Source organism: Callospermophilus lateralis, chromosome 3 (genome assembly GCF_048772815.1).
Source record: "Callospermophilus lateralis isolate mCalLat2 chromosome 3, mCalLat2.hap1, whole genome shotgun sequence".
NCBI classification, from domain to species: domain Eukaryota; kingdom Metazoa; phylum Chordata; class Mammalia; order Rodentia; family Sciuridae; genus Callospermophilus; species Callospermophilus lateralis.
This window is the reverse complement of record NC_135307.1, coordinates 120730638-120745203: the sequence shown is the minus strand read 5'-3', so window position 1 is coordinate 120745203 and position 14566 is coordinate 120730638. Positions and strand designations below refer to the sequence as shown.

At 51.5% G+C, this 14566-nt stretch overlaps 1 protein-coding gene across 4 annotated transcripts in view; it reads left to right on the top strand.

The window, feature by feature from the left end:
* The window catches only part of Rasgrf1 (Ras protein specific guanine nucleotide releasing factor 1), a 104398-nt gene that overhangs the window by 75283 nt on the left and 14549 nt on the right, over positions 1-14566 (top strand). For all 4 annotated transcript variants that reach the window (XM_076848724.2, XM_076848723.2, XM_076848722.2 and 1 more), the window contains 8 exons: positions 341-466; positions 2025-2195; positions 3146-3252; positions 3725-3837; positions 5907-5967; positions 8310-8413; positions 9879-9963; positions 14259-14456. In XM_076848724.2, the coding sequence (XP_076704839.1) occupies positions 341-466; positions 2025-2195; positions 3146-3252; positions 3725-3837; positions 5907-5967; positions 8310-8413; positions 9879-9963; positions 14259-14456 (965 nt within the window). The remainder of the gene's footprint in view (positions 1-340; positions 467-2024; positions 2196-3145; positions 3253-3724; positions 3838-5906; positions 5968-8309; positions 8414-9878; positions 9964-14258; positions 14457-14566) is intronic.

Genomic DNA, 14566 nt, shown 5'->3' with positions numbered 1-14566 from the left:
ACCTTGCTACTCAAATCGTGGTCCATGGGCCAGCCACATGGGCATCACCTGGAGCTTGTTAGAACTACAGACTCTCAGGCCTCACAGGGGACCTGAATCGGAATCCAGTGTTCTGCCAAGATTCCTGGGTGTATCCATTAAAGTGAGAGAAGCACCACGGAGCAAACTCCATCCTGGAGATTCACAATGCCCATTGGCACATGAAAGGTTCTGGCAAAGGCTTTGGCAAATAAAGCTGTTAAACTTTCTTTGTCCAGAATAGCCCACACTTACTCTACTTCGATAATAGAGTTTTCAAATTGATAGATAACTGAGAGAGTATTTCTTTCTTTTCTCCCAGGCTCAGAAGTCTCTGTGAAAGAAGAGTCAGATGTTGATCAAAACCAGAGTGATGATGGTGATACTGAGACATCGCCAACTAAATCTCCAACAACACCAAAATCAGTCAAAAGCAAAAATTCTTCAGGTACAGCTGACCAGCACAAAACTACAAATAGATTCCCAGGTGGGAAGAGGGCAGCAGGTCAAGTTGAAGCAAGTGGGTGTCATCCTTGGGTTTTTTGAGTAACTCTTGAGAGCAGTGACTGTTCTTACGTTTCTTAACCCCCGGGGGGGGCTGTGGGTGCTAGAGCATTGGCTGGGTAGATCCTGCTCTTCAACTCAGTGAAGTCACCCCTAATTCAGGTGAAACTGCATTTAACCAGCCAACACGGGGGCAGGAAGGCTCCACGTGTCAGGCTCACTCAGGGGAGATCAGAGGCACTTCCTAGGGCCCTGGGTATCGGGACTTGTGACAGGCCCTCTCCTCTTCTCTACAGCCTTGTAGAGAGGCCAGGTTATTCCTGCTCTTCAAATAAGGAAAAAAATCTCCGAACAGTGGTGATGTTGCTCACCCGACATCTCAGACTCACAATCTTGAAGGGTCACTGAGGAGCCATCCTGGTCTCTGGTTCTCGTAAATCACCTGCCCACACCCAAGAGGGCTCTGAGACACCCAGAGGTGGGGAGAGGACAGCCGCTCTTGCCTGGCACTGCCCTCTCCAAGCCCCCACTCCCACATGCAAGGGGCAGCAGGGATCCCAAACTCGATGGCTATCCAAAAACTCCCTGGGCACACTGCAGCTGGGTACAGCTTCTCCCATACACAGACACATCTCATGCAAGGCCAATTCTCAGAAATAAGTCTGAATCTTTAAATCACTTGCTCCCCACAGCTTAAGAACTGCTACTTTGTCCCAAGTATGGATTACTTTATAGACTTACAAGATAAAACTAAAAGTTTCTGGAGTCACTTTCTACTACAATTACTATAAAAATGAATAATAATAATAAGTATTATTATTATTATTCTCATCATCATCATCATCAAGGATGTTCCATGGTATTTATATAGCTTTTCACCTATACAAAGTACTTTCATCTATGTTATCTCCTTTAATCTTAGCGTCCACTTTGGAAGCAGGTGTTATCCCTATTACCCAGAGGTGATTACTGAGTCTCAGGGAGGTTAACCAAGGTCACACAGCTAGTGAATAGTTGGGAACAATTTCAACCCAGGTGGATGGACTCCAGTTGCAATATTCTCCCCATGGCACTGTGCCCATGAGCCCATCAGTATGAACTGTTGGATGTCAGACATTGGACAAGCTGTGTCACTTCCCTGGACAATGAAAGGGCAAGAAAACTCATGGTGTTGTCCTCAAGCTGGACTGGGCACAGCTGGGCCTGAGAAGCAATGGATTTGGGAGCCACAGAGTGTTGGAAGGGGTGGGTGGAAGCAGTAAGGTGGCAGGGCCTTCCCACCCTGGCACAGCCCTGGGGAGATCAAAGCATGACCCTTCCCAGAGACTTTAGCTGGAGAAGAGACCCCCACACACACTGCCCCCCACCAACTGACCAAGCCTGGTCCATGAAGACAGAGCTGCCTGCTCGTGGTGCTAGTCCAGCCTCAGATGCCTAGGGTTCCAGCCGCCTGAAGGGCTGACCACCAGGGACGCTGAGGACTGGTTCCCTCCTCTCCACAGAGTTCCCGCTCTTTTCCTACAACAACGGAGTAGTGATGACCTCCTGTCGCGAACTGGACAATAACCGCAGCGCCCTCTCAGCAGCCTCTGCTTTTGCCATAGCAACCGCAGGAGCCAACGAGGGCACCCCAAACAAGGAGAAGTACCGCAGGATGTCCTTAGCCAGCGCAGGTTCGTGGGGTGGTCTGCTCACACATCCCCGCCCAGGTCAGCCCCTCTGTAGCCTGAAGCAGATGTTGGCCACAGTCAGTGTTTCCCATGTGGTGCTGGGGACGCCGTTGGTCCTGCTAACAGCACCCTTCCAAGAACCCTGCTTCAACTCACGGCTCTCACTGGCTGGATGCCATGCTTCCCACATCATAATTTTTACTTTAGCCCCCCTTCCTCTTATGGGATGCTGGAGCATGCCCCCCACTCTGCCCCACACCAGCTGGGCCTCTGCACACCCCACCCTTGGAGCCATGGCCACTACACGCCCAGGGCACAGCCTGATCTTCACTCTTCTCTCCAAGCCCCTGTCCAAGGGGATAATATTTAGCCACCTGCCTGGCAAGCCCCAAGGAGGGTGGCCTTATCTCCTGCATCCCAGCACCCACCCAGACACTACCCCCTCCCACACTGCAGACTGTTGCCACCCATCCCAGATTTTCTTCCTGCAGCACCCATCAGAGCGGGGAGCTCCTTCTTCCCCACCCAGCCCCCTTTGCAACTGGCAAATTTCCACTTACAGAGCCCACAGGAGCCTCTGCCCCCACCCTCCTACCACCCACTTCCTCAGCAGTGGCCCCATAGCACCGGCTGGAGTAGGGACCCCAGAGAGCCCTGGTGTCTGAGTGGACCTGTCAGGGGAGGCCACCAGAAACTTCCAGCAGCCCCAGAAAGATGAAGAGTTCTGGCAGAGGCTGAGGATTCATGGACAGTGTCCACTAACAACTCTTGGCACCTGTCTTAAGGGTCAGAACCTAGTTGTTGAGTATTTGATGGTCCCTACTATCCCTCTCACCTGGCAGCTATGAGCAGCAGCCCAGATTCACCAGATCTGGGAGTTGACTCCAGACTAGAGCGAGCTCTGTTTCTCATCCTCCTGTGTCCTCTCTCTTTTCTGCCACTCATGCTACCAGGGTTTCCCCCTGACCAGAGGAATGGGGACAAGGAGTTTGTGATCCGCAGAGCGGCCACCAATCGAGTCCTGAATGTGCTCCGCCACTGGGTCTCCAAGCACTCTCAGGTAAGTGGGAGTCCTCCTGGGCGGCTGCAGGAGACCTGCAGGGATGGCTCCAGGAGCCAGCTGCTCCCAGGGTGACAGCTGGCTGAATGAGCTGATGGCCAACGGGGCAGCGGGAGGGAGGAAGCCCAAGTGCCAAGCTAATGTTACCAGAAGGACCCACACAGTCCCCTAGGAGGGAATCAGGGACTTTCAAGAATACAAGGAGCCTCTGTCTGTCCACATCCATCCTCCCAGAGGAACAAGTAGGCTTCTGCATCCCTGGCTGGGGTCCATAGCCTTGCTCCAGTGCCCTATACCTATAGCTAAGAGTCCCAGAGCCCCACTTGACCCTGCCACGAAGTCAACGGAAAGGTAATGATGTAAGGCAGCCCCTGGCAGAACAGAAGCTGTGGTTCTACTACTAGCCTGGGCCCAGCCCCCTGCAGGACAGCTTGAAAACTATTGCCAAGCCACCCGTCCCCTCTTCCTGAAGGACTTTGAGACCAACGACGAGCTCAAATGCAAGGTGATCGGCTTCCTGGAGGAGGTCATGCATGACCCAGAGCTCCTGACTCAGGAGCGGAAGGCTGCAGCCAACATCATCAGGTAAGGACAACCACCAGCTCAGGACGCCTGCTGGGACAGGGAGCCTCACCTCTGCCCTCATACAGGCTGCCCAGAGGCCAGGGAGGTGAGGCGGGTCCTTCTCAGGCAAAAGGATGGCCCCAGGAAGGTACGTCAGGATAGAAATGAGCCCCAAGTCACCTTAGAGCCATGCAGCCCCCCTTCAGTATCCCAACTTGGGAGTGGGTGGTCCGTGTGTCCGTCCCTCCCTTCTCCCCTCCCCCACCAGACCTTGATCTCCTTGAGGCAAGAACCATGCCCACTTCTCCAAGTGTGTCCATGGCTAACACCTGTGTGGCCTGTGCCATCCAGTGTGGTAAGCACCAGCTACATGTGGCTATTTAAACCTCAGTTAATTAAAGCTGAATAAAATTAAAATTCATTTCCACAGTCGTATTGCATCACACACAGCTAGTGACCCCAGTCTGGACCCAGCAGACATAGCACATGCCCCTCATTGTAGAGAGTGCCGTTGAACAGTACTGGTAAGACCCAGGGAACGTCTGTGGAATTGTCCCCGATCCTGTGCTTGTTCCTGCTCCTCAGGCAGCCTCCCCTGATGCAAGCCAGGGCCCAGGCAGCCCCCTCATCAGAGCTGGCTGAGCCAGTGACTTGCAAATGACCGGGCAAGTTTCTTCTCTGAACTTCATTTTTCTCCTCTGTTAAGTGGGTGAAGGATACCTGCTTGGAGGGCTGGGGTGGAGCTGGAGCGTGATCGAGAGTAGCAGTTCCGCAGGTTGCTCAGGGGGTGTCAGGCACAGCCCCCCTCCCTCCCCACCTGCTGCTCTCATCACTGACTCTGCTGTCCTCTCCTAGCCCAGCCCAGGTGACAGCTCAGACCTCTCCTTCTGACCATTACCAAACCTTCCCCTTGCCTAACCTGAAGCCCCAGCTTCCGGCCAGTCACTCCTGCAGGTGCACAATCCTTGAATGTCCTTAGGCTTCCCTCATCTTCAGTACCTACCTCCCTGCGCGTGCCCATGCGCACTCACTCACTCACACACACACACCCCTGCGCGTAGTCAGCTCCAGGCCTTGGGAGTCTCCCTCACAGTCCTCCCTAGGAAGTATGCTGCACCCCCAATCACACTGACCAAAGCCATCTGGGCACTGGCTCTGAACACTTCCGTCTCAGGGTGCAGTGGCAGGCTTGGGGTGGAGCAGCCCCGGGTAAAGAGCCAGCCCTCAGTGCTCTGACCGTGGGTCCTCTGACTGTGGGTCCTCTGACCGTGGGTCCTCTGACTGTGGGTCCTCAGGTGAGACAGTTCTCAGAGCAGCACATGCTGGTGCCTGCTGTGAGGGCTGACACCCAGGCAAAGTGCCACTCCCTCCAGCCTGGCCCTGGAGACCCCCAGCTGCTCCCACACACATACACCCCAAGCCTGGCTCTTAGCCTGTCCCCAGCCTCTGTCCCTCTGGCCCACTGTTGCTCGTTGCTCCGAGTCCTGTCACAAGGCACTTTGGCCTGAATTTGAGGGCCCCTCTCACTTCCCACCACCACCTGGTGCCCACTCTGCTCAGCTCAGTCATCTGCCTCTGTCCTCACTTCCCCCCAGCACAGTCCCCTTCTGGCCCCTGGGCCACCATGCTGCTACCTCCCATCCTGTGAACCCCTCTCTGGTCAAGACCAGACTAGAGGGGCGCCCCATCTGGAAGGCCCCCTGTACTCCTCCTGCCTGCTCTGGTCCTTCAGGCCTAGAGCTCCTTTCCCTCGTGCCTCATCTCCTTCCATGTGCAGGAAGGAACACCTGCTGTATACTGGCCAGAGCCACAGGAATGAATCAGACACAGCCTGACCTCAAGGGCCCCCTGCCCAGGTCTCTCAGTGGCCAGAATGCAGCAGTACACAGGGAGCCCCAGGAGGAGACCTCACCCAGCCAGGAGGGTCAGGACCATCAGGAAGAGGCCAGTGAAGAAGAAGGGGGAAAGGGACTCCTGGAAAAGGGCATGATCAGGAGGAAAGCCTCGAGGCAGCTGCAGGGCATTCTGTCTGGCTGGGGTGGGGCTGCCTGGGAGGAGAACTGGGGGCTCAGCTGCCTTCTCCTCCCCAGGACTCTGACCCAGGAGGACCCAGGTGACAACCAGATCACACTGGAGGAGATCACACAGATGGTGAGCAGGGTCAACCTCCCCTCACTCACCAAGGCAGCCCCCTTTTGGTCCTCCCTGCCCCTGACCACCCAACCAGGCATGGCCACTCATGTATCCATTTCCTGTGGCTGATGTAACAACATGCCACAAACTGGGTGACTTAGAACCCTGGTTCCTGTACCTCTGATCCTCTCCTGTCTCACAATCCTCCTCCCGATTCCTAGAACTGGCTGTTCCCACCTGGGGTACATGTGGGGGCCACCCATGGAACAGCAGCACCCTGCCCATACCCTGCCCCACGGCAGCACTGCAGGGCTGGTACTCCCCCCACCCATCCACATGTGCCCTTCAGGCAAGGAAGTTGGTGCCCCCAGACCCCACTTCTTCCAGACTGACCCTCTGAGGTCAGAATGCTGGGTAAACCCTCCCCAGCGCCTACCAATGGAGCAGACGCAATGGCTCCTTGAGAGGCAGGCTGGAACTTTTGCCCCTCAAGAGCAGAGAGCCCTCGTTCCTTCGTGAACAGCCTGAGGCTCTTCCAGAACTGAGCCTTCAAACATCCCAGAGGCTGGGTGGGACAGATTCAGATTCAGACTTCCAGAGAGGAGAGAGGCTTCACCCCAGGAGGTTTCGCACAAGCCTGATGAAATGTGGCCCAGGCCCTTGGCTCTGACTTCTGCTTCCAGGGCCACCCTCCTTCTTAGGCCACACCTGAAGGAAGCAGAAGGCCACCTGCCCCCTTTTGACCAGTACACTTTCTCCTGACTCAAAGCCTGGTGCAGGCCTCTGTGCTCCTCAGTACCTGGGCATACGCCAGCCTGACCTCCTGGACTCACCCCAGTGGGGCCTCCTGGATTCACCCTTGGACTTGACTATACAACCATCCTTGGCCCAGCCCCTGGCCACCAGTGTTGTTCCCTCTGGAGTGAATGTGGCTGAACTGTCTGCCTGTATTCATGCATTCACCTGCTTCAGAAGCTGAAGGTCCCCTCCCTGTGAACACACAGGGGAAAGGCCCCATGCAGTGTCCTTGCCCTGCAACAGGGCAACACAGAGTCCCTGCTGCCTTTGTCCCCTCAGCCTTCCTGAGAACTCTCATCCCCGAAGACATGGGGTTCCCCACACCTGTGTTCCTGCAGCTGGGCTCTGTTCCATTCCCTGGTGACTCTGGCAGGAAGCATCCATGGCATCCCCCCAGTCCCACCCCCCTGCCCAACACGCACACACAGGCTGTTTTCCTGCTCCATCCACATGGTGGGCACCCTGCACCTGAAGTCAGGGTCTGTGTGTTCAGGTCTGTGTATCTCCATTGTCTAACCCCGGCCTGGCTATGCAGACCTCAATGTTTGGAGAAGAAATGGGAGGAATGGAGGGAGGAAGACACTGAGTCCAGGAGGAATGGCTTGTTCCCTGGGTGTGGGTGGACCCCGCTTCCCTTACAATCAGTGCAGATGGTCTAGGGTGCTCAGCCCAGCCCACTGGAACTTCTAGGCAGGGAAAGCAGAAGTCATGAGTGGTATGTGGCAGGTTCCCCTGTGAGCCCACATGCCCATATGGACTTACCTCTCTGTGTCTATATGGCCCATTTGGCCCCGAGGGTGTAGGGATGCAGAGGATCCTTGTTCCACACTCATCCCTCTGTGAACACAAGCTGCTCCTAAGACCAACGTCATTGTCCCTTCCCTCTCCTCCTCCACCTCCCTCCAGCCCTCTCCAGATCCAGCAGACTGTTTGTGAGTCATTCATGCTAGAGGTCGGCAGCCCCCTGCCCGCCACTGTGTCTCCCCCTTCTCTCATCCCTGCCGTGGGCTCCACTATTCCTGGCTGATGTTTCCCTGAGAACTTGCCCTAGTCAATGGGCCCAGATTGTGGGCCCCCTTAAAGGTGATGTCCCAAGTGCCAGGGCCATGGTAGTCCAAGACCGAGGCCAGATGGCTGTCTCCTGGGCACAGGATAAGAACACTGTCCCAGGTGATAATCATACCTGGGAATGCACACTGGCTAATGACTTTCAAAAGGAAATTGTATTGGGGTGGTCTGGAGCCCAGACAGCAGGGAGTCACCAACAGGGAGTCACCAACACATCCTGGAATCAGATGACCTGAGCTCAGCAAGCCTCCATTGTCCCAGTGGGATGGTGGTGGTTCCCTGGCAGAGTGACAACTGCACAGAATGAACCTGAAGCACAGGCCACACACACAAGGTGCATCAAGTGCTGGGGCTCTGCTCCCCATTCCCTATTCTCCCCTTGTCATACCTGATCCACCTCCCCTGCCACCAGAACTGAACACAGCCCCTCAGTGAGTTGGCCAGAAAGCCTGGAAGTGGCCCTCTTGGTCCTAACTCAAGACCTGCTCCCTCAGGCAGAAGGTGTGAAGGCTGAGCCCTTTGAAAATCACTCGGCCCTGGAGATCGCAGAACAGCTGACCCTGTTGGACCACCTCGTCTTCAAGAAGATTCCTTATGAGTAAGTGGGCACGGGCATTAGTTCCTCCCTCTCTTGCTCCTCAGGCATCTCCTCAGCACATCCCTGAGACACAGGCAGCAGGTTCCCAGAGCTGCACGGACCCTCCATGTCCCAGAATAATAAAGATTCATGGATTCCCTTCCTTCCCCTAAGTTCTTTGTCTACTTATCAGCTGCCCATGTGTACACGTACTCAGGCTTTTCCAGAAGCAGCACTCAGAGCCCCTATTCTAAAGGTCTAGAAAAAGCTGTGTTCATGTATGTGTGTGTGCACATACACATGTGAGAAAATATGCACACAGGCATGTGTGTGGGCACACAGGTGTTCACCTGCAAGCTCCAGGCACAGACTTTGGGGACAGCTCCAAACTTTGACTAAACCCCAAGGCCTCCCAGCTCTGGTCTGTCTCATCACCTGCAGTGTTCACTGTAATCATACTGCTTAGATAATTTTGCATCCCTCTTTCTTTAACAAGTGTACAGAATTCCCTAGCAGCATTATAAAGTCACAGGGTGGTTTTCACTTTTCACTTTTATATTTAAAACTGAACTTAAAACCAAACATCCTTGTAACGAAATATTTCTCTGAACTTCTGACAGTTGTTCCAGAATAATTTCCCCAAATTGGAATCTCCAGATCAGAAGCTACACATCATGCAGGGCTTTCAGTGTCTGCTTTCCAGAAAGGGGGCCCGGCACCCTCACAGCCCTCACCCACCAGAGTGCAGCCTCACCTAAATGAGGACACTGGCATTTTGAAAACTTGCCACATCCCCGGATGTAGAAATAGTCATCATTCCTGATGTGCTCCTTCCAGGAGGAGAAACAGGATGTGTTTTCACACCCAGCCTGTCTCCTCCCAGCCCTGCTGCCCTTGATTCTGCCCAGGTGCATCTCCTCACCATTCCATCCAATCAGGAGCCTGAGCTGCCTGTGGCTTTCCTTGAGGTCCTCTGTGCTGCTGGGTTGGCTTGAAGGCAACCCTGTCCTTCTATCCGGTCCTTTTTTGTGGCCTCAATTGCCCCTATTCCACAGACAAATCCCTGCAGAGTCAGTAAAATATGAGTTCTTCCTACAGCGAGCAAGACCCCTGACAAGATCTAATGTGCCCCCCTCACAGCTTTGTCTTGTTTCAGCCCCACAGTGACCCTGTGGGGAAACTGCCCTGGTTATTCCCATTTTACAGTTGGGGGAACTAGACCCTGAGGCATAAAGGGCTTGCCTGAAGCCACACAACCAACACAAGGCAGAGCTAGACTCCAGCCCAGGGTTCCTTCCTCCCCAGAGCTCTGAGGAAGGTAGATCAGCCCAGGGTTCCTTCCTCCCCAGAGCTCTGAGGAAGGTAGATCTCCTATAAATGGCAACCTCAAAAAGCAAAGAGGGCTGGGGGTGGAGCTCAGGGGTAGAGTGCCTAGTACTCAATCCCCAGCACCTCACCGCCCTGGGTTTCCCTTTCCTTCCTGCAGGGAGTTCTTCGGACAGGGCTGGATGAAGCTGGAGAAGAACGAAAGGACGCCTTACATCATGAAAACCACCAAGCACTTCAATGATGTGCGTATGGGCGGCAGCATCTTTCTCTGCCCAGAGTTTCTTCAGCAGGACCCTCAAAGGGCTTAGTGGAGGGCAAGCTGTACACTGGCAGGAGCCAGGCCACCTGGGTCCTCTCTGGTGTCCCCACCCCCAGCCATATAACCTTGGGCTGGTGACTTCATTCGTCTCAGTTTCTCCACCTAATAAATGGGCTGACCACTGAAAGGTCACATGACGAATAACAGGGACAATCAGAGAAAGACACTCAGCCCAGCCTTGGTTCCCGGGAGCCCTCCTTCAAACCTGTGATTACTGAGAGGAATCACCTGAGAGCAGGTGCGGTGATGAGCCTGATGGAAAGGAAGGGAGGAAAGGGTTGTGCTTCTGCTATGCGGCTTACCTTTTAACCTCAACTCAGTATCAGAAACAAGGACTGTTAGGCTGGGGAATGGCAGACACCCTCCCTCTAATGCATACACATATTACCCAACACCCTCTGAACTTCCTGAAATGTTGGCTAGGAGCTTCAAGTACCCTGGAAGTGACGAAATGATGTTCTTACCACCCTCTTGACTTTCATGATGGGTAACTGGACCCCACAGGATCATATCAAAGAGATCAGAAACCCAGAACCACTAAGGGGCAAGGCTGGGTTGAAGCCAAGGGCTTGTGAGTGTCCCTAGGCAAGATCAGGATGGCCTGGTATCTGACTCCACCAGTCTCTGTCTCCTACTTTATCCCCTATTCCCACCCCCTATGCTTTCTTGGGGATGAACTGTAGAGATACCAAAACAGCAAAGCAGCCCCGTGTACATAGCACAAAGGACCTGGGCTAACTCTGATTAGGACACTAAGATCAGACGGGAGCAACCCGTACACCCAGCTCCTAGAAGCCCATCTCAGAGAAACATGAGAGCAGCAGAGATCAGAGACCTAACAGGTCTCAGTCTGCTAAGGCAAGAGTCTCTTCTGCATGGAGTGTTGGCAAAGTCCCCTGTAGTAGTTGCCCCTGGTTGAGTTCCTGCCTGGTGCCTAGCACTGCGCTTTACATGCATAATAATCTCATTTAAAGCTCACACCAAACCTAAGGGATGGGGGCTGTTCTCACATTTGAGATACTGAGAAGCTGAGGCTCTAGCAGAGTGTGTGGCCGTGCATACCTCCCGTGCCTGCACTGTGGAAGATGGCCCATGTGAGAAAATCTCTCTCCCAGCAACTTCTCCATATTTGCTCAAGGTCTGCCCCCTGGATCCTTGGGACCCATCCACACCCAACCTCGTGATAGCTCTGAGAGCAATTCGCACTCAACATCTTCATTCCTCTAAGTTTAATCATCAACATAAGAGCCTTTGATGGGTGGAGGTAGAAGCACATGATTCCACTTATCCTGACCGCCTGCCAGGGCCCCACGCATTAACCTCAGCAGGGGATGGGCCTCCAGGCAAACACAGCCCATCCTGGGCGGGTCCTTGGCAGCCAGGAGGAACCGAAAAGACCCACTATTACAGCAGAGGGGAGGAGCCATCTGGAGCCTGCCAGTCCTGGGCACCAGGTGGTTTTCTGTCCTGAACAGAGAGCAGAATGGCTACCCCTGTGTCTCCCAGGACAGAGAGCAATGAAGACCAGACAAAGCTTTAGGAAACAGGCTGCCAGAGACCTGGGTCTGACCATGCCTTACACACACATGCACAGTGCCAGGCAGCCCGACACTGTCCTCTCCTTTGTGCTGTCCCACTGTGTGCCCAGGACTGTTTAGGACAAGACAAAAACACAAACTGATCATTCACTTTTTACTGTGTGGCAAGTGCTATGCTATAAGGGTTTCATAGACATCATCTCATTTAATTCGCTATTCTCATTTTTTAGTGGGAGAAACTGAGACTCAAGGAAGTTAAATTGCATCACCCACATTACACAGCAGGAAAGTCCCCTCGGAACCCAGGGACAGCCTCCAGAGGCTGCCTCTTCACTCCTTGGCACTTGGCCATCTGTGTTTAAATCATTCTGTATCCTGAGACACAGAATGTGTGTCTCGATGACGGTGGCTTTCTTAATGTCCCCCAGGAACAGTTCTCTTTGCTATTTTCCAGCCCTTCTGCCTTCCATGTCTTCATCCTTCTGACTGGTACTAGCTAAGATCTCCAGCACGAGGGCTAGACCTGGGGGAGACAAGCAAGGTGGCCAGGGTGCAAAACTTAAGAAGCCACTCACCCTCCTGGCAATTGCACACTGGGGCCTCAGGTGCCTCATCCTCGTCCCCACCCTTTCCAGGACAATGTGGAATGGAAACAGTGACAGCGTATCTTGTTCTTAGTGTTGAAAGGAATGCTTCTACTATTTCCCCATGTAGGATGGTGTTTGCTCCTCTATCAAGATTTTTTTAAAATCCTTTTTACTCCTGTGTGCTAGAGGTTTTTCCTATGATGAATATTGACTCTGTGTGTCTGTGTATGTGTGTGTGTGTTATTGACAATTAAACCCAGGGCCTCACGCTTTGAGCTACATCCCCATGTTTTATTTAGTTTGAGACAGAGTCTCATTAAGTTGCCCATGCTGGACTTCTTGAACTTTTGATCCTCCTGCCTCAGCCTCCTGAGTAGCTGAGACTGCAGGCATGCACCAGCATGCCTAGCTGGATATTGACTTTTATCAAGTATTTTCCCTCTTGCTATTGAAATGGTCATATGGTTTTTCTCCTTTAGTCTACTGAAATGGTAAGTGACAGTTACACTCTTTTTCTAATAATCAAAGATCTTTGCATCCCAGGGACAAACCCAATGTGATTGTGGTGTATAAACAGATATGTCATTTCCTTTCTTGTGTTGTCCATCTCTGGTATCGGTATCACGGTAATGCTGGCATCATAAAATAAATTAGCAGGTATTCTATTTCTCTTTCTTCTTAAAAAAAAAGTTAGTATAGCTGAGCCCAGTGGCACACACATGTAATTCCCAACAACAGGAGGCTGAAGCAAGAGGATCTCAAGTTCAAGACCAGCCTCAGCCACTTAGTGACACCCTGTTTCAAAATAAAAAATAAAAAGGTCTGGGGATGAAGCTCAGTGGTAAAGAGCCCCTGTGTTCAATCTCCAATACCAAAACATACAAAATAACTAGTATAACTTTTATGTAAAACTGTTTTCAAGTTCAGTGCTTTCTTGATGGAAAGATATTTTAACTACTACTTCAATTTATTAGGAGATACAATACATGCACTATTTTATGTTATCATTCCCTCCTGATTCTCTTAAGTAGTTTTACATGCTTAAGTAGTTCTACAGTACCTTTTTTAGAAATCTTTAGAAATTGTTTTAGGTGTGTGGATGTAGCTCAGTATTAGAGAGCTTACCTAGCATGTGCAAAGCCCTGCATTTACTCTCTAGCATGTCAAAAAGAAAAAAAAAAAAAGATGAAGAAATTGTTTTTGATAAGATTTGGTAGTAAAACCCCATAACTATTATTCACCTGCAAATATTCTTTTATCGCCTTTTTTAAAATTAGTATTTTTTTACTTTTATTTTAAAATAATTATATTCATAGGAAGTTGCAAAGAAATTGCAAAGAGGTTGGTGCTTCATGCTGCACCAACTCCTTGCAATTCTAGTTCCCTGCTGTCTGGCCCCAGTTTCCCACATTCCTAGCTACTCAAAATATAACCCGCACTTGAATTATTTGTGGAATGTGATTATTGGCTGGGTTGAGGTCTCTTCTACTGTGTATGTGGGGTGAGCAAAGCCTCAGACTGTATGTCTAACCAAGCAGGACATATGGAGGGAGCTTCCCTCAGAGCTTGGCCCTTTGTAACTATTGATAGTTACAGATAAACTTTAGAATCTAGAACTTTGTCAAGCTCTAGAGGAAAGTCCCACTGGGTTTTAATTGATTACATTAAAACTCATGTATTAATTTTGAGAAAAATTGTATGTTTACATTCCCAAACGGGAATGTGATCTCTTTCTCCATTTTTCAAAACTTTTATACCCTTTGGTGTGTGTCTTTTCCCTCCCATGTAAAATCCTACATGATTCTAAATTATTTAAGTTCCTAGGTAACTACAAATCCCCATTGTTATTTTGAAGATAATCTGTTTTCATAGTATTTTCAAATTAGTTATTGCCAACTTAAAGAAAACTTCTCATTTTTGTATATTGAGTTCTTAACCACTCATCCCAATGAACTCTATTCTTGTTCTTGAAGTTTCCAATTCATTCTTTTGCCATTTTCAAAAGGCAGTCGTATCTGCAAATAATGATGTTTTGTCATCTTTATAATAATTATTCCTCTTATTTTTTCCTGTCTCATTGCATTGGCTTAAAGATCAGTAACTTGATCGCTTCAGAAATCATCCGAAATGAGGACATCAATGCAAGGGTGAGCGCCATCGAGAAGTGGGTAGCTGTGGCTGACATATGTCGCTGCTTACACAACTACAACGCCGTGCTGGAAATCACCTCCTCCATGAACCGGAGTGCAATCTTCCGGCTCAAAAAGACATGGCTCAAAGTCTCTAAGCAGGTGCAGGCAAGAGGCTGGCACTGTTGCCACGTGGGGCTGGGCTGGGGTTGGGGCAGGAAGACCAGAGGGCTGGCCATTGGGCATCCAGAAAAGGGTGAAGGACTGGGATG